This window comes from Papio anubis, chromosome 4, assembly GCF_008728515.1.
Source record: "Papio anubis isolate 15944 chromosome 4, Panubis1.0, whole genome shotgun sequence".
Lineage (NCBI taxonomy): Eukaryota > Metazoa > Chordata > Mammalia > Primates > Cercopithecidae > Papio > Papio anubis.
The window spans coordinates 88,878,316-88,903,188 of record NC_044979.1 but is presented as its reverse complement, the minus strand read 5'-3'; the positions used below and the strand labels follow the sequence as shown (position 1 = coordinate 88,903,188).

Here is a 24,873-nt window from a genome sequence, read left to right as displayed (position 1 = left end):
GATTGCTTGAGGCAAGGAGTTTGAGACTAGCCAGAGCAACACAGTGAGACCATATCTCTACAAAAAAAAAAAAAAAAAAAAAAAAGATAGCTGAATGTGGTGGTATGTGCCTGTAGTCCTAGCTTGTAATGAAGCTGAAGCAGGAGGATCTCTGGAGCCCAGGAGGTTGAGGCTGCAATGAGCTGTGATTGCACCACTGTACTCCCACCCAAGCAACAGAGCGAGACCCTGTCTCAAACAAACAAAATAAATTGGATGCCTCCATCAAAGAAAGCTGAGGCAAGAAGGTCATCTTGTAGAAATATTTCATTAGATAACTGAATTTTAATCTTGTTCAACTGAGTCTGGATATTCTGATTATCTTCTCTCCTTATTCCTATGAACTCCCAGGCCATTCCCATCAGAGTTGACAAACACGAATAGAAGAAAATCAACCCAAAGTCTAAGTGATAAGTATGATAAGATATATGAGTGGGAATTGAAAAGGATAAAAAAAACACACAACATAAGAAAAAATGTGAGTCTACATGTTGCTTCATACTTAGCACATAGGACAGTACATAGTTGGCACATGGGACACTACATGCTTATTTAACAATGAATGAAAGGATGGTATATTGTCTTTCAAAAGAGGCAATAGATTAAGGAGAGAAAAGCAATCAATTTAGTTGCAAAGAATTTCACTACTTGTAGGCCTTAGTTTTTATTTCTTAAATGGTCACATTTCAAAATGAAACAAGTCATTTTGAGAAGTGCTTACAGATCGTCAGGAGGATCTATACAGGCACAGCTCGTTTTACTGTGCCTCACTTTGTTACACTTTTCAGATACTTTGATTTTTTACAAATTGAAGGTTTGTGGCAACCCCAAATTGAGCAAGTCTATGGGCGTCATTTTTCCAGCAGCACGTACTCACTTCCTGTCTCTGTGTCACATTTTGGTATTTCATGCAATATTTCAAAAGTTTTTCATCATATTTTATTTTTATGCCCATCTATGATCAGTCATCTTTGATATTACTATTGTAATTGTTTGGGGGCATCATGAATCATGCCCATATAAGACAGTGAACTTAATTGATAAAGGTTGTGTGTGATTTCTGCCCCACCAATTAGTCTTTCCTCCATCTCTTCTTTCTCAGGCCTCCCTAGTCCCTAATATTCAAGAATATTGAAATTAGACAATTTAATAACCCTATGATGGTCTCTAAGTCTTCAAGTAAAAGGAAGAGTTGCACGTCTCTCACTCTCAATCAAAAGCTAGAAATGATTAAGCTTAGTGAGGAAGGCATGTTGACAGCTGAGAAGGCCAAAACCAGGCCTGTTGTGCCGAACAGGTAGCCAAGTTGTGAATGCAAAGGAAAAGTTTTTAAAGGAAACTAAAAGCGCTACTGCAGTGAACACACAAATACTAAGAAAGTGAAACAGGCTTACTGCTGATATGGAGAAAGTTTGAGTGGTCTAGACAGAAGATCAACCCAACCACATTCCCTTAAGCCAAAGCTTTATCCAGAGTAAGGCCCTCAACATTGAAGCAAAACCCTGCACAAGCAAAAAGATTACCACTCACTGAAGACTCACATGATCATTAGGATTTTTTAACATAGTTTTAAAATTATGTACATTTTTAAAGATATAATGCCATCGTACACTTAATAGACTATAGGATAGTGTAAAGATAAGTTTAATATGCACTAAGAAACAAAACATTTGTGTGACTCACTTTATTGTGCTTTTTGTTTTACTGTGTTGCTCTGGAACTGAATCTGCAATGTTTCCAAGGAATGTCTGTTTGTATCTACAGTAAATATCAATTAGAGATGATATAAATCATATTATTTGGAATATAACAGAATAAGTTTACCAAATGATTTCAGGTGCATATAAATATCAAATATATTAGTCCTTTAATAGTCTTGTCAGTTTTCATAGAAACAATGACTCAATGCATGCTCTATTGCTAAGAGAATCATTGCTTAGTCATTTAATTCCTTTATTTTACTTATTATTTTATATTTAAAGTTAAGACACTCTTGCAATAATGATACTGCTAGTCTAAAACTCAGAAGCTATGGGTTTTTCTTAAGTTGGGGAATGATTAAATCCTAGGGATTCCACTGTAAACTACCTGCTTATGGCTCAAGCATTCAGAGAGCTGATTTATTTTGGTTTTGAATTTTGAAAAAAAACTATTGTTGTCCACTAATGAAAGTTTAGAAGTGATGCTTTACTAAATTTGTGGCTAAAATACTTCACAAAGACAAATCCAATAATGACACATCAGTTTTACGTATTGGATATTAGTTTGTTACGGAGGTTAATATCTAGATCTGAACTAACTATTCAGAGTGGAAATATGACAGATGAAAAATACAAATGCTGTTACTTCACATTAAAATGAAAAGCTTAGGTGGGCCTGAATGTAGTTGCATTTCAGGCTGTTACAAGTATTCTTTTTTTTTTTTTTTAGGTAGTCCCCTTTCCTTTGTCTACTCTAAATTTTCATTTGATCTAAGCCTTACGTCTCCTTGGCAGTCAGAAGTAGCAATCAGTAGATGATCATATTTTCAAATGTATTCAAGTATGTTTTACTTTCTCAGTTTTTATTTAATCGAGCCATAGATCTTCTAAGTTAGATAGAAATTTAAAGTTCGTCAAATCCATTTACCTTCAGCAACTACAAAGCCTAAGGCTCAATTTCTTCTTGTCTCAATGTTCACAATCGTTTTCTTCCTCTCTGTTATTGACATTACTTTGGTAGACAAGTTGCTTTTATACGTGTGTGTGTGTGTGTGTGTGTGTGTATATATATATACCTTTTTTTAAAATAAAAATAGGTCTTGTGGCCCCAGCAATGTAAAAAACACACATAAATCTTTGATTATGGCATTTTTTTAGCCTCTTATTTTGTCAACAGAAGAATTTTAACAGCTTTGTGATATTCATGTTTACTTTAAACAAAAAAATGAAGTATTCTTATTTCAAAATGCATCTTGTTGTACTTAGCCGTAATGTCAAAGCAACTGAAAGAATTTAATCACAGATGAGATGCTGCAACTAAGTGACTTAAGGAGAAAATTAAGGTTTTCTTCTCTCATTGTCTTCTTTTCTGCAATGGGCATTGGATGCTTAATGATTCTATACATTTTCACATTTTGTCCCATACACAGAGTAATGTATACATGCATGTCTCTGTAAGGAGTGTTGTCTACATCCCAACAACTGTTATTGAGTGTACACAATTAGCATAATCTATGCGATACTGGAAACTTCCTTTGCAATTTAGAAGGAATTCCTGATTTTAATAATATTTCATACAAATTTTTCCAAGTCTGAGGCGACATAATCTTTTTATAGAATTTTCAGCATGAAACTAAATTCTCAGCTTCATTAAGGCAGCTTCTCAGTTTTAATTTTGCCAGGTGCCATGGGGTGTTCTTGCTAGTATCAATTGCATCAAGTCTGAAACTGATGAAAATCCAAATACGATTAGGAAGAGGAGATATAAAAAAGAGAGATTCCAAATCAGGGTGGATCCTTTTATTGTGCTGGAGGGAAAAAGTTTGTGATACTTCTTTGATAGCAATAGTGGAGGAAATGAAGTACTGATTGCAAGCCAGGTTTGAGTTGAACATTAATAGGAGGGAAGTCAACATTACCCTGATTACTGCATGTGAGAAACAGATGCTATCCCCTCCTCTTTCTGCTGATGTAACAAAAGGCATTGTGCTTGCTCAGGATAATTGGGTGGAAATAACATATGAAGAAAGAGGTTTCTGAGTCAATATCAAAACCTCAGGAATATGCAAAGTTTTGGCATAAACAGAAGGTGGGGTTTTCCCTCCTTTTTTGGAAGAAAAAAAATTCTCTACTAATTGGCAACAGCTTGGTGCAATTGTCAAAAATATGGTGTGTTCTATTGCCTGAACAGTCAATGCCTGGCTGCCTCCCATGACCCTGTACTCATACCACCCCCAACACACAACTCACACACATTTATTACTAACTCTTCTTGAAGATTTAGCTTATAACTGCTTGAGTAATTTCCATACCGCTCTTCTTTCTTTGCTGTTTTAAAAGCTTCCTTCTCTGTGCTCTCATAGCTTAGCCTTTTTCTAAACCAGCCCAATGGCCAGGCTGTGAGCAAGTGAGATTGAGAGCAGTGGTCTTATCTCATTGGTTTTTGCATGCTGCACCTTGTCTAGTCATCGACAACAAGCCTTATCTTACTCTTCCTGCCCTTCATGCCTCATCTGATGGCACACATTATGGCTTTGAAAATATTGGTTTTATTTCAAAGATGACCATCCTAAATCACAGCAGTAAAATGCATTATTAACCAAGTTTTGTCACATGGAGTTTAACTATATGTCCATAGATTTGGTCATAAAACAAAAGCCATTCCCTAGTATTATAATAGAGAGGGAAACACCAGAGCAGCTCTTCGTAGGGCTGGCCACTAGAATATTGTTTACTGGTACTGGGAAGGATAAATGTGAAAGACCAATGTGGTGTAATAATTAGAAAAATAATATGAAGATATACACGTGGTATAAAATACAATTTTCTCCTGATTATGTGTATATATAATGCAATATTTCTTGTATGTGTGTATACATATGTATATACACACATATATCTATAAATTTATAAATAAGAGGGGAGAGCTTACATTTTAATTCTGACAAGATAAAAGAAAATTGAAGACATTTCATCCAAATCTGCCTCTCGCATAGTGAGTATAGTTGGTATACAACTGAAATGTTTGCAGAAAACCTCAGGGCAATTCAAATGGGCCTTAAATTACCACCCTCTCACAATCACCTAATCCTTCTCCCCGTCTCCTCTTCCCCAATCACAAAAATGACGTTCCTAAGTGTGTCAGATCTAGGTGTAATCAAACAGAATATGAACAGAGGAAAAGTTGGAATAAAAAGCTAACTTTGTGTTCACAGATTGACTGAGTCGCTGCTGGAGAAGGTGCCTTCACTAAACCTTTTAGAGCCTCTTTTTGCATATCTTCAACCACTTAGGCAGGCCCCAGTTCTGCCCATGCCCTGCAAATCCTCATTCCTCTTAGGGGATTGTGTTCCCTCGTCCACAGCTCCTCCTCTTCCAATCAAGGGTCTGACACTGCCCATTGACCACGTTTATTTTTCTGCCTTTTGGCCCTGGAAGCTTGTCTGCTGTAGGATAAAAGTGGAATTCTCTGCTGTCTGCAGGGCTTTCCCCAGGGAACAGAGCATGAAACCCAAACTTATATAAAATCATATCCTGTTTGCAAACATCATATTCCCTTTGCTTCTCACTGATCTGGTCCTGTAAACCCCAGCACAGCTTGAGAGCCCATTCCTCATCTAAACAAATGCCATAAGCCCCTTTATACTTTTACAACCATGTCAAAAAATAATATTGCCTGCCAATAGTGATGTGATTGGAGTTGCCTCCTCTGAGCCATAAAAGAAGCGCAGAGTCTGTTATCAATTTCTCTAAGTGTATCAGGGGAATTATGGGTCGATTCAGTTCCAAGTTATAAATGACAACTCAAAAGCCGCAGAAGCGTTTGAAGCTGGGAGCTGATGACGACATTATCATAAAAGCCTGCTCGTCCTTGCTTTTGTGGGTTTTTCTGTGGCCTATCAAGTGAAGAGGGGAAAATGAGGCTGAGAAATGACTTCAAGATTTCTTCACACAGCAGCAGGTCAGATGGCCAGGCAAATGATCACTATTTTTAGTGATGTACCCTGAGGAGTGAGAACTGAAGTGATCCTGCACTGGCTCTTGTTTTCAGAGTCCCTTAATTATCTATTTTACTACACATTGACCAAGGCCTGGGATTTGGTCAAATGTTCTTTTCAACTGGTGCATTTTCTTGTAGTGTAATCACACAGTAATAAGAAATGAGTCATGCCATAATAACTGAACAAAATAAAAAGCAAACACAAAGGAATTCAGAAACCTTGACATTGTTGCTCGAAATGCAATTCTGGAGAGCACATTTCACAGCACCTTAAATATCGTTCATCCACTGAGCTGCTTGACCAACACTAAATTACCATGTATAAGTTTAGGGGGAATTTTAATGAGAAGTAGAGATGTTCTGATTTCATAATGTCCCAGGTAGTGTCCTCAAAAGCCAATTAACCCATCAGTATTCTGTAGGCATATATTAAACCCGCTTAGAATGAAGTTATATATTCTAAGGAACTGGAGTTTACTTTAACAATTGGGGATAACTGAGTATTGCAGAATGGAAATCATCAGGTCAATCTTAGGTAATTTGAGACAGAACCGTGTCTTAAGACAAAAGTCATTTCAGTAATTTCCAAAATCTCTAGGGTGCTCCCATGTTGCCAAGTTGGGGCCCTCTGAGATCATACTGGGGATCTTTCGTATAGCTAATCTGTCTGGGATTGTCCTGGAGGCGAAAATTTAGACTGGCTTAAATCCAGAGGACCCAGGGTTTCTCCTAAGACTTGTACCAAAACCAAAAATCTGAGAGGGCAAGATGGCTTGTGAAAGGCTAAGAAAACTATTTCATTCCTGTAAACAAAAATGCTGAGTCAAACTAGTTCACAAGAGCATCAGCAAGTGCAAACTTGCGCGCGCACACACACACACACACACACATTCACACCCACCCTGACCTACATAAGCATCACCTCTTCTCCAACCTTCTCCAGCACTGATAGAGTCAAACTAACAATGCAGGGCTCCTTCTTCTGCCTCTGCCGGCCTACCCCCAGATTTATCCACCACCACTGCTGCCACCATCCAGGTGAGGTCAGCTCTGGGGACATTACTAAGGACTTACTCTATGACCCACACTGTGCACTGTGCATTATGTTTAATATACTGGTCCAGAGGAAGCAGCCAATATTCATTCCTTGGTCATTTTGAAGAGTTTACTAAAGCAGTCCTATGTGAGAAATAAGAAGTCAATTTGGGTTTAGAGCGGTTGTGTAGAGGAGCTTTGCATTGAAGGGATAGTGAATTAAAAGCACGTCCCAGGTCAGATTTGGGAGGTGAGTCCTGGGGAATGGCCTCGATTCAGTCCTGGGTCATACATTAAATATACAGATGATCTTTGACCTATGATGGAGTCCTGATAAACCCATTGAAATTTGAAAATGTCCTAAGTCAAAAAAGAATTTAATACACCTAACCTAGCAAACATCATGGCTTAGCCTAGCCTAACTTATTCATGCCAAACACTTACGTTAGCCTACAGTTTGGCAAAAGCATCTAACACAAAGCCTATTTTATAATAAAGTGTTAAACATCTCATGTAGTTTATTGAGTACTGTACTGAAAGTGAAAAATAGAATGACTGTATATTCAAAGTATGGTTTCTACTGAATACATATCATTTTTGCACCATCATAAAATCAAAAAATCATAAATTGAACCATCATAACTCGGGGATCATCTATACTTCTAAATGAGTGGGGTTTGATGGCCACCACCTTTTAATAGCTTTGATTTCCTCCACATAGCTCTTCCCATTAAGTAGTCATTAGGTTTGTTTCATTTTTTGCCTCTTTTACAGGTAGGCAGCCATTCTCATAAAACAGCCATTTGAGATGTTGAAAATAAGCACAAAGCCAATGAAACCCATTTTAAAAGTCAGCTTATCCTCTGCTTTCCAGAATGATTTTGCAAGCTCCCAGCTCCACAGGAGGTTGGCTAAAAATGAGCAAGGATTAATGTGGGATGATGACTGTCCTATGCTGGTGGTCAAAAAGCAAAAGTCACTGGTGAGCTGTCACAAAGGGGTTATACCACATCAGCCACACTGCTGCACTGCTGACCCAGAGGGAGGAGGGGGAAGCTGAGGCTAGTTTGTTAAAGATGAAAGCCATGCAAGTGCCTAGAAAGCTCTTTTGGAACTCCTCGACAAGGACGTGTACATCACCCCCACACTTTCAGCTTTTTACCCTTTACTGTGTGACTTCAGGAAAATAACTTAGCTTCTCCCAGCCTTCACTTTCTCATCTGCAAAATGGTGTTAATAACAACGACTATTTCGCAAGGTTGTTTTGGGACTCAGTTTGTTGGCAAACTGTAAAGTCCACACAGAGGCAAATGGATATAGCTACCATACTGTTTTCCAGAACTGGCAGAATCATAGACAAAGGACTAAAAGGCTACAACTCACTGGCATCATCAAAATGATAGAATAAGCTGAAAATATTCGCGATTTCTTTGCATCAAATTTAGTTCCAGCAAAACAATTGTTTAAAACACGATATACATGTGACTAGTTTTGTTCTTTGTCTTCAACATCGAGTCAATTTAATTGACTTAAATACCATAGTCTTTGAAAACTTCGCCTAGAATTATGTTGTTCTAACATAACACTTAGTTCTACAGGATGATGGTTTGTCACTGGTAAGGGTTAACTTTAAATAGATTTCAGGTTTTAGGGTATGTTCTAGTCATCTACAAAAATGTAGACATTTTTCTTCATGTGTTGCTGGGTTCTAACAAATTTGTCCTTGAAATGTGGTCTAAATATGTTGAGTCAAAACACTTACCTTAATTATTGAAGATAAAAATGTCCCCAAGGGGTTCACCAAAAAATGTCCCATAATGTAAAGCACTTTGTGATGTCTATGCCATTTTCACCAGGAATATAATGCATGTGCATACTCAATGTGATTCTAGTGAAAATGGAATTCGGCTGCAAAACTGTTAAACCCTCTTGTATCACCTTTTCTCCAGCTATATAAAGGCCTAGCAAAGCTGGCTTCATGAGTGAGTGACCTGTGCAGTCACATGGGAACTTACAGTTAGAAGGGCCTTGCTCTTGGTTTAATTCTGTATTGCCACCATCTTGAAATTCTTAAGAATTTTTTTTTTTTTTTTTTTTTAACAAGGGCTGCCATGTTTTAATTTGGCAGTTAGCTCTGCAAATTATGTAGGCAGTCCTGAAGTCTAGCATAACCTTTACTGAGAAATAACCTCATACATAACTGAATAGATAAATCAAAAAAGATTTTTTTGTGTGATTTTATGTTATTTAAAGGCAGTAAACCAACTCGTACTTACCCCAAGTCCACCACAAGGTAATGAGGAAAAAAACTTTTGAGAGTCATCACCTATAGAGTAAGAGGACATAAAAAATATATATAAATTGGGGTTATATAGTTCTTAAAATGTTAGTGTTTATTAACACATAACCATATGTCAAATGGTATTTATCACTTGATGCAAAATTAAGTTAATAGAACTTCAGACCAATTATTCAATACAGTTAATTTTCAGAATATCATTGTTCTATCTGTATACAAAAATAAGAACTGAAAGCAAATCAATATAAATATTATTGCATGTAGAGTCTGTTGCCCCACAAGAATAAACACATGCTCATAAGATTTGGGTCACAAGATTTTTCTTTTTAAGTTGGCCTACATGTCTGTATTATACACTACAATTTTTTAAATTTACGGTAACTAATTCAGCTATTCACTGAGTATATTCATTTAATGGGATGTTTTGAGCTACAAGGTTTATGCCACCACATACTGTCATTTTTAAAATATTTCAAATATTAAAATATCTTCTCAAATGTACAGACTTATTCCTAATTTCTACTTAAGACACAGCTAAGTATGGCTGCTTATAAGAGCTATATCAACTTTAAGATAGAGCTGAGGCCAAGTACACCATAAGCCACTTCTAACATCCACAATTTTTTAAACAGTACACTATGACAGATAATCCCATTTGGGGATCTATACAACATCAATATCCATATAAAATATCTTCTTCAAAAATATATGCCCAAAACTGAACTGTGAGTATCTCTTAGAACTGGTGTTTCACGGGATTTTTAGTAATTATTTTGTTTACCTGTACTTTTATTTTCTACATTATCTACTACATGAATAGAGAAAAACAGTAGTAACTGCTACTAAATCTTCATTAAAATCTGCCTGTGGAGTAATCACAGGGAAAGGCAGTGAACATTTCTATTTCATAGTCAAATGGTTCTGAATGGACTTCAGCATGTCACTCAGCAGTTCAGTGGTAGAGCAGGTACAAATTTCCAATTCACCTATCCCATTCATTTGTTCTATCGATGGTCAATGAAATGAGAAATTAAAATTGAAAACAGGTTTGTAGTAGAATTCATATGCCATGTCAGTAAAAGTCTAAATAGCTTTTACTGTCACAGAAGAGAGTTTGTTTTGAAAACAATAAATTATATGAGTTGGTTTTTTAAATGCAATTACTACAATATGAAAAACGATAAAGAAAAATGTATGTGCAAATGAAGCCATCTAGTTATAAAGAGAGATCTTTATTTTTACAAAAAGATGAGACATCAACAGAATTTAAAATAATAATAAAAATCATAAAATAATATTAAAACTGCAATATTGGCACCAGTAAAAGGCACATGAAAATTTCTGGGGAGGAGTAAAGTTTTCTTATGTTGTTGTTTCTAACAAAAATATATCTGTATCCTTGAATATTTTGCAAGAGTATATTCATATGTCACCTGTGAGATTAAAATATATATGTACATTTTAGTCTCTGAATTCTTCATAGTCAACAAACAGGAATGAAGATAATATCATAACACAGTAAGTTAATTTTTTTTTTTTTTGAGACGGAGTCTCGCTCTGTTGCCCAGGCTAGAGTGCAGTGGTGAGATCTCGGCTCACTGCAACCTCCACCTCTCAGGTTCAAGCGATTTTTCTGCCTCAGCCTCCCGCTAGCTGGGACTATAGGTACGCGTCACCATGCCTGGCTAATTTTTGTATTTTCAGGAGAGAAGGGGTTTCACCATGTTTGCCAGGCTGGTCTCCATCTCCTGACCTCGTGATCCGCCTGTCTCGGCCTCCCGAAGTGCTGGGATTACAGGCATGAGCCACTGTGCCCAGTCAATAAATTAGTTTTTAAGAGTAATTTTAAAAAATTATTAACCCCCAAGAGAATTAGCAAAATAAGTATCCTACTTAGGAGAGATTTATTTAATACTATTATTTAATAACTACTTAGGAGAATGTTTACATAATACAAAACAGGCATATAATTGATACTTTAAATTTAGAAATGGGTGAGAAACTTTTATTTCACCAAACGGACTGGATTTACTTTTAATTATATTGTCTTATCAATGCACTGAAATTTGGCTAGCTGCAAGACAACTGGAAACTGGTTATAAGAGCGACAGGAATATTAATGCTAAGGAAAACCTTGCACCAGAAATAATTGGAGAGAATGTCTTTTCAATGTCACCTTACAGGGTCTAGAGTATTTAAAGAGATAAATGATGTTCATTTTCACATCCAATTATTTTATCGTCTATAGATGTCTTTCAAGATACAAAGACTGATAGGTCTGGTCATACTGAACTTTTATTTAAACCTTTCCTCCTAACTCTAGAACACAACTATCAAGGGAAATAGCATTAATTTAACTCAGAAAAGACATCTCCCGTCTGTATGGGGAGGAACTGGGGGAAGTAGTAGGATATATGGAAGTGAAAGGAATGGATAAAAAGAGAGAAAACATCTTGATGATTATGAATTTCTATACATTCACATATGTCCGCTTCAACCTGGTCTTCCAGATACAAACTAACAAACAAAAACCCACAAGAATCCGAATTTCACAAAAAGCAAAAAAAGTATTAAAAGTTAACCTTTTAAAAGAATAGAATTATTCACTTTGAACTGAAATTGAGAAAAATTAGATAAACTTTTGGATACACTAGGGAAAGAGAAGTAGTTTTGAAGTGTTGACGCGGTTGAATTTAGTGCTCAACCTTAAGACCTGATAGAATGCAACATCCCTGTTTCTGTGTACTCATGTAGCCCACACACAATAGTGAAATTGTTGCAATGATCGCTGAGAACTGTATATGAAACTCCACACATGTATAGAATGCTAACTTTAAGATTATCAACTGTAGGAATATTATTTCACATCAAATGTTCAAAATTAATGAGATAAATGGCTAATTTATTTAGATTAAAATTTTAAAAATTGAATCATAGGTACTTGCTGCTTTCATCACATACATACATGAAAGGAACCTTCGTCCAAGTTAAAATTATATATGGAAATTCATTTTTAAATCATCACATTTTAAAATGATACACCCATCAAATGTTTTACAAAAATTAGGTTTGCTCAAAAGTGCCAAATTTCTTGAAAAAAAAAAAAGCCATGTTTTATAAATAAAAGTTTGATGTTGCAAAAGTTTAAACTTCATTTATCTTATAAATATGTCTTTTCTCTTAAAATGTGGAACAATGGTTGTTTAGAGCACCTCTCAACTATCAAATGTGTGTTTATATTCACAATTTGATCAATCCCAGCCTGTTCCAATAAAGTTGGAAGGGTGATTTATACTTTAGGACCAGAGATTTTTAAAAAGTGGGGGAGGTTTTGTACTTGTTTTTTCTTAACTCAATTAAAAAATAATGACATGGACACAGTCCCCTATTTTTGAATGCTTGAGTATTATGACCTCATAAAATCATGACAATTAAAATGTCTGGTTTACTTCATCTTTTTGGTTAGCTGGGTAGGATTATTGATTCATGTTAAAATAAGAACATTTATTATACAATATTTGCAGCAAAAGAAGTATTTTATGTAAAGCATCTGCATGTACAGAGACTGGTTTCTAAAATAGAAGGAAAAAAATGAGCATATATGTTTAGATTGATTTATTTGTATTCATAATAATATATGTGAATTCGATAGTATATATTATTGTTATCATCAAATATTAGCAATGTACTTTCTAAAAATTGGATAATCTTTATGTATTCCCCTTTGGTCTTACTTCTCCCCAAGCTATTGCTACCTATACTGTTACACACATGTGTGGGCATATTTATGCTCACTCATATGCCTGCATGTCATAAACTTAGAGATGTTTGCCACTTGTTTAAAAAGGTATATTGTAAGTGTTATAATGAGTAACTGTTAATTCTTCCTTACAATTGCTTTCCAAGATACCTACCTACTATATATTATCTACTTACTTTCAAATTGTTTAGGACCAGTTAACATAAAATAATTTTGAAATAACATTGAATTAGGTGAAAGAGTTCAATAACTTAGTGCTGACACAATGTATTTATTTGAAGGAAAAACTCCTAAAATGTCTTTTTTAGTTAAAACATTTAAAACATGATCCCGTCAGCATCTATAGCCAATGTCAGATATTGTTATTCACTTATAAAAAGTTAACAAAACAATATTATCCTTTCAGCTAAAATAAGGTTTGTCACTCGTTTTTCTTCCAGAAACCCGTTGTTTCTATCACTCATATAAAGCTTATATGAAGTTCTGCAACATAAATTTTATTTTAAAATCTGATGATAAACTTTCAAAAAATCATACATTAACAAAAAACTGTTTATTAGTTTTCTAGTTTTGCATTTAATGTATTATTTAATTCCAAAGCTAAGGCAATAAATAGATTTGAAATCTTGCTGTAAAATGTATTGTGATAGGCATAGTAGTATTGAGTTTTCACTTAATATAAGTTGTATTATTTCCTTTGTTTCTTAAGGTCATAGAACAAAGAACTAAAAGATTTAAAAAAATGGGACCGGTGAAGAGAAATTTGCATAAAGCATGTAAAAATCATTTCTTCTTTTAGTTTGAAAACATGACACACAAATTCAGCAATGCAGTTTTTTCTATATGCAAAAACACATTGTACAAATGTTATTCAAATGAAGGTTAATTTTAAAGTAAACATCATGGAACCTACATTGTAATTTTCTAATGCAGGGTTTTCTTAATCTACAATGGCTTCTATTGCAAATGACTCATTCCACAGGCAAAGCTGTTGGAAAAACTGATTTTTTGTTGCACTACTTGCCAAGTATTTTGAACTGACACCAGCATTGACTAATGATAGTGCTGGAATGTGCTGTTCCCAGTACAGTGGAGGCCCGTACAGACCTAGGAGTATCCTGGGGTCCAGCTTCTGTCCGTCCAGGGGGTTGGTGCCATACAACAGTGAGTGATGTTCAGAATGAACAAGCTGTATTTCCTCCAGGCTGGCTTTTCGACCTTGAATTCGCTGAAAGAAAACAGCAGAAGCCAACAGTACTCCACTGACAACATTTAGAAGAAAATGAGACCCCAAGTCACATTTAAGATGATTAATAATGGGCTGAATTTCATCATGTAGGAATGTGACACTGATTTGCTTAGTAAAATACCATAATAATATTTGAAAAATGAGTGTATGGAAGGTTCAGATCCAACAGATTGCTTATGCCTAAATGGGCAACTGACATAAAGTATATTCTTATTTGGCATGGAAGAGAAAGCTATAACACAGAAATTAATAGTTAACTCTTTCGTAAAGTATCAGCTTAAAAACTAATAGGGGCTACTATTTAGCTGATAATTAAATTTATTACAATCTTATTTTACACTTACCCAAATAAGTTATTAGAACACATTCCTTATTCCTTCTTAAAGGACATAAATACGTACCATTTTATTTTAATGAACTTGATGATCACAGATACGCTAATCACTTCCCATGTGTGCACCTCATAGTAGTATCAGTTTAAACCAATGTTCCTCAAACTGTGTCCCATGGGATCAATAACAGGTCAATATCTGTTTATTAATGGTCTGTAGTGAGGTCAGTACAGAAATTCAGATCAATATTTATAAACTGTTACAGCAATTTGACAATATTTTTATGTCTTTTGAATCTACTATAATCTTGTACCTCTTCAATATTTATTCCACTTTTGCCACATTTCATTTTTAACATTTTTAATAAGAGTATTAGTCTCTGACAGATTGGAAATTAAACAAAAACAAAACCTGCTATTCAATCAGACACTGTTTGAGACACTCTAGACTCCATCCATTTTTTACAAACAGGCTAGGCAGAGACTTTCACTCCATCTAACCAATTATAGCCCTTCAACGCAGGCAAAACTGTTCATTAGGTCAAACCTCAGTTATCCAATATGCAAAGTGTTCTTTCTGGCTACATTCCTCAGCTGGCACATCTGTGAGCCTGATAAATATTGTGCTGGTACATGAAGTTAATTAGCCTTAACTTTTGGAAATCGTTGTGCTTTCTAGTATTACAGAGATGGTGTTAATATTCCACTTAAAAATATGTATCACCACAAGGCAGCTGTAAGTTAACATTTAAGTACAGAACAACACTGAAATTCAAGGAGAATCTGTTCAGGGAATGCTGTCCGTTCATGCTCCTGATCAAGGAACCACCAGGTAACCTGGAAACATCAGGTGACAACACCTCAGGATGAGGGCAATTCCACATTCAGCCTCCCTAGTTTAAGGTGATGCAGCTGCTGCCAGACTCTTCAATGTTGATGTGTGGTTCACTGAAGGGGCAGGCCAGGAAAACTTCAGTATCTGACAATCCCTCAGCATTTACTGGGCAGGAGGCAGGGCTGTGCTTGTCATTGAAAATAAATGATCAGGTCACAGTGAGGGAGGAATGGTGGGGGTCTGCAGGGGTAACAGGAAGGGAGTGATTAAAGTAAAATCTCATTAACACTTGCCTTTACGTGCTAAATAAACTCACAAATACTTATGGAACTTTCTTTGTATATCATTGAAGTTCTGTTTTTGATGCTATCATTCAGCACTGTCTAATGCAATTCAAATTACTAGAAAAATAAAAATATGATTTAGAGAAATTATTCCAGGTAGGTAAGATCAGAATTCTGACGCTGAAGACTAAGAAAAATTTAATGATGGCCTTCTGGTCAGCCATCTTTCTGATTGATAAGAAAACATCTTGAACCAAGTGGGTTGCTGGGAAACATTCAATATGGGAAAGTTTATGGAAGACCAGAACAACCAAAGAAGTAGGATGACATGTAAAGAGACAAAATATGCATAAGCAAATTCGAAGGCAACATTAAAGGGAAACGTTTTAACTGAGATTTCAGGGGGTGGAGAACCCCTCAAGACAAATAATGGTAAGTCCATGGTTTGAGTCATCTAAAATTGGACTGAGCAGGGTATTGGAAAACAAAATGTGGCAACCAATCCTAGTCTGGCAGAATAATGAACACCATGAAATAAGAGGGCTTCGAGCTCTTCTTTCTATGGGTCTTTGAAATCCATAGCCACTAACATCATATACGCTGATACAGTGAAACATCAGTGTCTTAAACAATGTCAGTTCTGCAGTTAACGATCAGACCCATGTTTTGATGACTATCATAAACTTTCTTTGATTTTTTCCCCCTTTCTTCATTTCTATAAAGATTCTTTTCATCTATAAATTAAATTTTTACCTCTGGTATAACATTAAATACCATTAACGATAAGTATATCTTGATGTGTTCATACACTAGTCATGTAAATTTGCATACCATGCACTCTATGCTTGTCCAACACCTTTTCTTATTCTCCCCCAATCCCACTGATTCTAGCTGAATTCCAGCCCAATCACAGATTTAAACACTAATCTGCTAACAAGATTCACTTTAATTGACAGTAGCTGAAGTGCTAGTAAGTCATAAGAACAGCAGTTTCCAATCTTTTTGGCACCAGCGACCACCTTCGTGGAAGACAAAAAAATGGGGGAGATGGCTTCGGGGTGATTCAAGCACATTACGTTTATTGTGCACTTTATTTCTATTATTACTACATTTTAATATGAAATGAAATAATTATACAACTCACCATAATGTAGAATCAGTGGGAGCCCTAAGCTTGCTTTCCTGCAACTAGATGGTCCCATCTGGAGGTGATAGGAGACTGACAGATCATCAGACATTCGATTCTCATAAGGAGTGCTCAACCTGGATCCCTCACATGCACAGTTCACAATAAGGTTAGCGCTCCTGTGAGAATCTAATGCCGCTGCTGATCTGACAGGAGGCAAGGCTCAGACGGTGATGCAAGCAACACGGAGCAGCTGAAAATACAGATGAAGCTTCACTCTCTCACCTGCCACTCACGTCCTGCTGTGCAGCCTAGTTCCTTACAGGCCATGGACCACTAATGGTCCGTGGCCCAGGGTTTGGGGACCCCTGATAAGAGGAAACCTGCTGAATCGGTCATCCCCTTGTGTAAGATCAGTCAACTAACAGTAAAGACAGAGCATTTGACTCAGCTATCTAGCACTAACTTATTCTAACAGTTTTCTCTGCTAGTTATACTCTAGGCCCCATCCTTGCCATTAAAATGTACCACTATTACTGTGTTTTCACTTTGATTTATCTTTTTCTCCTTCTTGTTATCCTTTCTTTTGACTCTAAGCAACTATTTTACACTGGCTCTTATTATTATTATAAATATTTTTAAAAAAATAATTTCACTAAATATAAGGAAGTACTTATTCTTGGCAATTACCTTCTGCTTCTTTGGTTGCTAGAGAACAGCCCACAAACATAGTGCACATGTTTCTACAGAAAGAGAGCAGTGAAAACTAATTCAGTACCCCCCCATCCCCCCAAAAAATGTTTCTACCTGTAGATAGGATCTGGAAAAAGCATGTTTTGAAATTTGTATCTCACAGAGACACTGCTAGGAGAACTTGGTGGATGACTAAGCTGAAAATTCTGAAAGAGCAACAGCTTTCTTCATTCCTTAACATGTAGGATCTCCTGGAGTAATTCCGCTTTGCCTCACTTGTAAAAATGCCTTAAATTTGTCACATTCAACTTTTCCTTTCATATTGAGATCTTCACCAGTTCCCATTTTCTGGTATTATCATCAGTAATTTAGTCTTTTATTTGTGTAGGCTTAAATATAGATATTCCCACTTAATCCTTTCTTATATTTTCTACTTCCTGCGTACCCTTTATTATTTCATTTCTCTCTCTCAATGCTCTCTTGAATCAAAGGTCAATAGCATAATGAGTCAAAAAATAGGCTAAAGTGCTCTAATAATCTTAATTTAGGGAGTACTGATTTCTGTTCTCAGAGATACTTGGTCTGCAGGATATCTATGTAAAGTTATCTATAATAGTCTGCCCAAAAAGTTTTTTTAAGAATTCTGAGCATATTGGGGCACTCAGTGCAAATAAGGGATGGATTTAATCTGGAGATGTCTCACTTGGAGTCAATACAGGTCTTAAATGCATTACAAACACAGGCCTAGGAATGGAACCTCGTAGCTCTTGTCACCTTCTTAATTAAAAAATTTTGTGATGTAGGACTGTGTTCATTGTTACATTATCATTCCCTGTGATGCACACTTAGATTCTTCCCTGAGAGTCTGAAAAGGAGCTATATTCACTGAGCGCTTACTCTGTGCTTGGGAATATGATCATGTTTAGTTCAGAGCCCTAAACAGTCATATTCAGGTTGGAAGTTTGGTCAAAGTCATTTAAAATGACCATATCATTGAGTCTCACAACACACCATGGTTCTTTCTTAAAGAAAGCCTTTCTGAAACAGAGCCCGTTAATGCAACCTGATTATAGAAGAAATGTTCTGAACATGATCTACAAAGTCATACTGTGACAGGATAAAATGCAGCCTACCCACACCCACCCACACACAGAGCACACACACGGTATAGATTCATATTTTTTTCTGCCAAGGAGCAGGGAAAAAAGGAAACAGTTCTATTCCTTTCCCTCCTGTGTTCAAAGCCTGGATTGAGGCCAGTGTCCTAATCAGTTCTCATTGGCCCTGGAGGAATCAGAACCTTTTGTAAAATATAATAAAGGGCATAAAATCATGATAAAATGCATGAAAAAGCAGTGCCTTTGGTTAGGGAACGAGAAATAATTTAGCAGAACAGATGGATTGCATTGGTTTGGTATTATTGAGGACATGAAAGGGCTCATTTTGTGGCAGTTCCAAACTAAGAGAAAATGTCCAACTTAAATTTGACAAGTCAAACTACCTGCCTGCACTGGGGAAAACTCCATTTTCTTTAATCATTTTCAAAGTGGTGACATACTAGGCAAGAATTTCCACTGAAATATCTCATTTTCTGAAAGTATTTCATCCATCGTCCCTAAATAAAGGGATGTGTTTTTATTTATTTTCTCCAAAAATCCAGGGCTAAAGAAATTCATAGGTTAAAAAAATAAAGAAAATAAAGAATCGTAAATGACCTCTTACTGTCAAAGTTACACTCTGCCACAAATACCATACTTAATATTTAATGAGCCAATTCATAGTCTTATTGATTTTTTTGGATGTATTTTCTTTCTTAAAAAAAAAAACCATAAAAATCTGATCTCATTGCTTATGTCTAAGCACAACTACTGGAGTTTTAAAATGCTCCAAGCAACTGTTTCTTAAAATCTGAAATAAAAATGGTTTCTAACTGCCCCTGCAACTGCATGATCTTCCATACAACCCTCCTCGTGTAATAACATGTACTTCTCAGAGTTTCTCTCATAAAAAAGGTGGGGGAGTGAAAGAAGGAAGGAGGCAATTAAGCAGGCAAGTGGCCTAACAGGCTATTGGTCCTTTCTGTGGGTCACATGGTAAAAAAGAGAATTGCAACTTGGGAGCCTTGACTTCTAGTCCTGACTCTCACATATCCTTAACGTGCCTATAGTCAGATATGAGATATCTCTGTGGGCCTTTGTTTCTTCATCTATGAACATAAAGATGTTTGACTAAATTATGTCAAAGCTCATTTTTAGCCTTAAGATGATAGGATTCTATGTGAAATAACCTTATACACCATAGAAATGTAATAAAATATGCTTCGCTTTGATTTATGCATTTGCCTTAGGCAAGCAAATAAAATAATTGCAATGATAAATTACTGAGGTTGAGGCCAAAGAGAAACCTGAATAAGGATTTTCAAAAGGAGTCCAGCTATTCCATGATGCTCACTTCTTATAAGTTTAATCATAATTGAAAAATAAGAGAATTTTTCACAGCTTATATTCCTATCCTGTAACAATTTCAAAATAATAAACACTTTTAACAATTTTTGAAAATTATGTACGACACTTGTGAGTTAGTGTCATCTTTGTTTCTCAGGTTAATGCTTACTTCTGTTACTTTCCCATCTCCAAATATTTGATTCACTTGCCTATTTGTCTCTATCTTGTTAAGGTTACATTAAGAAGTTGTGTTTCTGTTTCAGTAGTTCTTAACATTGGCTGCACCTTGGAATCAACTGGGAAGTTTAGAAGGTACTGATGCCTGGGTCCTACCTTATTACCTTTGTCTGGGTGCAGTTCGGGCACCCAGGTGTTTCCAACCACCCAGGGGATTCTAATGGATAGCATAGGTCAAGAACCACATGTTAGAGGGAGCTGTCCATACTTACTGCTCATAAGTGAGTGCAAGATACTGATACTGCACTGACCAACACGGGTCTACAGAATGGTTAAAATATTTGGTTGGTGGACAGAAGGTCGGTGAGTAAAAAATTATCTATCTTCAAAATGTTAAGTGCCTTTCATATGTCTTAATACTGCTTGATTCAGTCACTATGACTTATTTTAAACTATTTTAGGACATACAGCCATTTCTAAAGCACTTCAGAAGACAGCAAATCCCATTTCAATAATAAAGCTCTGAAATGGTGACAAGCATATATACTCTCTATTTTTTTTAAGTTTTACTTCCACCTATTTCAAATCACTGTCCTCATCAGAAAGCAAGAAAAAATGTTATCCCTTAATCTAACTGCTCAATTTTCACAATTCTTTATGCAACTGAACCCCCTACATTGCAGTTATTCTTTTTAAAAATTATAAATAAATATTTTAATGGTTGAATTTAAAGCTTTGCTTTTTTAAACTGGTCATCATGTATGAAACAAACTTTCAACATGTATTTTTTGTTGCTCAAAAACTGCAGTTTTCATATGACTGAAAATTATGTAACTCTTTTTATTAATAAGCTTTAATGCTGCTGTTTCAGAAGCTCTGTATTACTTTCCAAATGGACTCAGAAGAACAGCCTCTCTTATTTCCTTTTGTTGGTTGTTTCTGTTTAGCAGACATTTTTAAAAGAAATTCTAAATCATTTGACTATAATCTGCACAATTAGTTTTGGTGTATTTATCTGCCTGGGTCCCCTCTGTGATATACAAATATCTTTTAGAACAATGACAATGTAGCCTGGTTTACTCATCAAATCTAGATCACTTGTTCTTCTTCCCAAGACTGCCATATCCTTTAGAGACAATTCACAGGGCTCCCTGTTTGAGTTTCTCTCTGTTTTGTGGTTAGATTCTAAGACACAAACACATAATTTGTTTTTCTTTTTGCAAACTAAGCAAAACAGTACACTGTTACGTGCTGCCATTTAGTTAGACTACTCTATAAAACAAATGTTTAATTGAATTTCCATTAACTCTGTTTTCAGTGCTTTGCAGTCTTGATGTCAGAAAACCTGCACATTCCAAAGTGTTTCACCACAAATGAATGTATTTCCTTACTTAGATTTGATTTAAAACAAAGAGGTATTTTAAAGTCACCTATGTGTGCAAGAAGATATGCTAGAATCCCCGCTTCTTAGCATCATAAGATTCTGCACTACACTTGCTCTCCACTTTTCTCATTGGAACTGCCGAGAAGTCCCTGAAGGGACAACAGTAGCTTGGATTTGTGTCCCAGAATTGTTTTGTAATTACTTTGTGTTGGCACTTGAATAAACGAGTTAAACATTTCAGCACAGTATGTTGCTTATGGTTTTTACTTATGAATTAAGCGAAGCAAAGTTATTCAATATTAGTCACAAAAAGGCAGTGCAAATTCCACATAGTGTGTAATCCAACAAAAGCATTATAAAATGTTATTATTCTCAAAACAAATGTGAGAGCAAGCAAATGTCTGTGGGTGGTTTGGTGGGGCTGGGAGTCATGAGCATTTCTGGAAGAAACAACTGCAAGTGCATTTCTAACAGATGATGGATCAACCTCCACAATTTTTTTTTTTGACCACAGAAGAGCACATTTCTTTTCTTCAGGAGCATGCACATCTTAGAAACCCAGCTACCTAATCAAATAGCTTGTTTCTGAAGGCGACACCAAATAACCCCTCCAGATCCATTTCTCATGGTGATAAGAAAGCTGCTGGTTTTGCTGTTTGCTCCCAACAAAATCACTAAACTAAGTATGAATGATTCAGTAGGGGAAAAAATTAAATGGTATTGGCATGAAGGACTACTAACTGCCTCAACTTATTAAAAACAGTGCCACGTCATGCCAAAAAAAGTTAACCCATGTAACCACTGCAATCTAATATAATGAGGACTAATGTTTTCTCTGGCTACTAATCAGGATTAGTAAGCAGAGCCAATTTACACTATAGCTTACAAACTAAGAGTAATATGTTTATTGAAACATTCTAAAAATTTAGTCTACTCTTAACCAAAGAGAGTGTTATGTTCCAAAAGAACTGCTTAACAATTCCAGTGTCAGACAGTATTACAGCTGTAAGAGATCCTAGCAAATATCTTGCCTAACACCCTCATCTAAACATAGGAAAACCAAAGAACAGCAAAGTTAAATGGTTTGACAAAAGCACACAACTAATGGCAAAACTAAGGTCAAATCTAATATTGAATGATCATCTTTGAGAGAATACATTTTGATTAATTTGCGACATTGCTAAATGAATTGACATAAACCAAAAGTTTGATCTGTGGATCAGTCTCCTGTTTGGAAATGAACGAATCCTTTTAGTGTTTTCAAATTGCTATCTTTTCTATTATGTCATTTTTTATTTCATTAATTGTAAAATTGACTGCTCTGTTGGTTGAGGAAAGCTGACTCTTCTCTGTATGTCAGCAGAATTGAGATTGCTCATTTTTTGTCCTGGTCAAATAGTAACCCCAATAAACAAAGAACACAAATGACAACACAAAGAGGGCAAGTTTTTCCTCGCAAGATCTGGGATGTTTTCCTCTTCACACGCTCACATGTAACATTACCTCCCCTGTCTCTTGGTCACAGGGTCCCACCGATGCTGTCAAGACTATAGAGGAAACTGACCACGATCTTCCTCATTTTTTTCTTTCTCAAGCACAATCACTGGGAGTCTTCAAAATCACAGTAACACAAAATGAATGACTCAAAACCCCTTTGAAATTTGTATTTGTGTATTTACTTGTATGATTGTTTAATTAATGCCTGCTGATCACACCAGATAGTAACCTTCTTGAAGACAGGGGATATATATTTTCTACTCAGTGTTATATCTTCTACTCCTAAGAAAGATGCCTGGAAAACTCAAATTCTTGATAAATATCATTGAATGGATACATCACTGTTCTCAATGTGTGACGTCCAGGTCAACAGTATCAGAATCACCCAGACACATGTTAGTAATACAGATTCTTGGACCCCACTCCAGACTTACTGAATTAGAAATTCTGAGTTTAGAGCTCAGCAATCTGTGTTTTACCATCCCCTCAGATGATTCTGAAATATGCCAACATTCAAGATATCCTTCTCACCAAGAGTGGCCATACAGATCTGATGGGAAAATAGTTCCCAAAGATGGCAGATGACTATCTGGATACTGAAAAACAATGCACTGACCCAGGTTGTATGCATTATATTCCTAATTGATTATACCCTTTCCTGTGGAATCTAATAAATCCTCTTTTTTGAGTTCTTATTTCCCACAACAAAGGGAGGAAATTGTTTGTACTGCTTAGGAGAAAATGATAACCTAAGACATCTGGCCTGGTACTCAAATCCCTGGAGTCCCAGTTAGCAGAGATTATACCTCCTCATGTTAGCATGTTTTAGTAAAAACTAGGCAAAGGAACTAAAGTTTAACTTCCTGATAGCCTCTTCTAGCCTATTTAGAAGTAATGCCCTTGAGCCTTGATTCTCTTTATTTGGGTCCTGGGGGTATCTTGGTAAATAAGTTACTCACACCTGAGCTGGGACCCAACTTTCTCTCTGGAGTGAATAAGTGAACTCCAGTGGGCAGATACTATCATTATCTTTGATTCCTTTAGAAGGCTCAGAAACACTAACCAGGTAGCCTTTTGGGTAGGACCCTTCTTGCCCTTTCTACTAGCCTAAACACCCACCACGCACACAGATCACATGCCTCCATGGTGTGCTTTTCTCCTGATTCTTCAACAACTCTGATTCTTAAGACATGTGGCAAATTGCTAAAATATTCGTTGATAAATTTGTGTTGTATTTTTCACAGCATTCATATTTTGAAAACAATTTGGCATGAAATAGAAAGTTTAGCATCTTTGTAAGATGGCTTAATAACACAGTAAAATATTTGCATATATACTTAGTCAAATCAAAAATATTAGAATAAATCTACAAGGAATATATATCAATTGCTTCCATTGTGTTTAGTTAAAAAAAAAAAATGGACTTGGGAGAGCACTAGGTAAGATTCTACTATTCCTGAGGTGGGTTACCTGGTTTGGAATAATCTCTTTGTGTTCCATTTTTAATTACTCCCCTACTCTTCTGGTAAAAACAATCAGGAAGAGAAAATAAGTTATGAAAATCATGTTTTCCTTTTAGTTCTATGTTTTATCTTATATTGAACAAAATGTCTCTACAAAAGGATAACACTTGTTAATAATGTCTAAAATTTAATTTTGAATTTTTCTAATATCATTCATACGTGGGCAGAGGGACATAAAATTCCTAGGTATCTTAAAAGTGAATTAATTGTTAGTGGTTTTAGAAATTCCATTTCATGTTTTGGTTTAGGTTAGCATCTCATAATTTCATAAAGTAAATAAATTTATATAGGCAATAATTTCTTTGCTCATATGGGAGTTTTGATAATGTAGGAGCATTATTATATATAATGATAAATAATACAGGCAACAAAATCTTCACTTAAGAAAGCAAACACCTGGTGAACTGCCATCAAACTATGTCAGGAAAAGTAGATTCTACTTGCATTGTTGCAACGTTTTGGATATGATGTTTGTACTTGATCTTAATTAAGTGCAA

General features: G+C 35.8%; 1 protein-coding gene across 30 annotated transcripts in view; it reads right to left on the bottom strand.

The window, feature by feature from the left end:
• Positions 1–24,873, bottom strand: part of HDAC9 (histone deacetylase 9) — a 709,012-nt gene that overhangs the window by 19,578 nt on the left and 664,561 nt on the right. For 29 of the 30 annotated variants that reach the window (XM_031665979.1, XM_031665983.1, XM_031665980.1 and 26 more), the window contains 2 exons: positions 13,941–14,061; positions 9,051–9,100 (listed from right to left, as the gene is read on the bottom strand). In XM_031665979.1, the coding sequence (XP_031521839.1) occupies positions 9,051–9,100; positions 13,941–14,061 (171 nt within the window). The remainder of the gene's footprint in view (positions 1–9,050; positions 9,101–13,940; positions 14,062–24,873) is intronic. The other variant, XM_031666002.1, reaches the window with a different exon arrangement.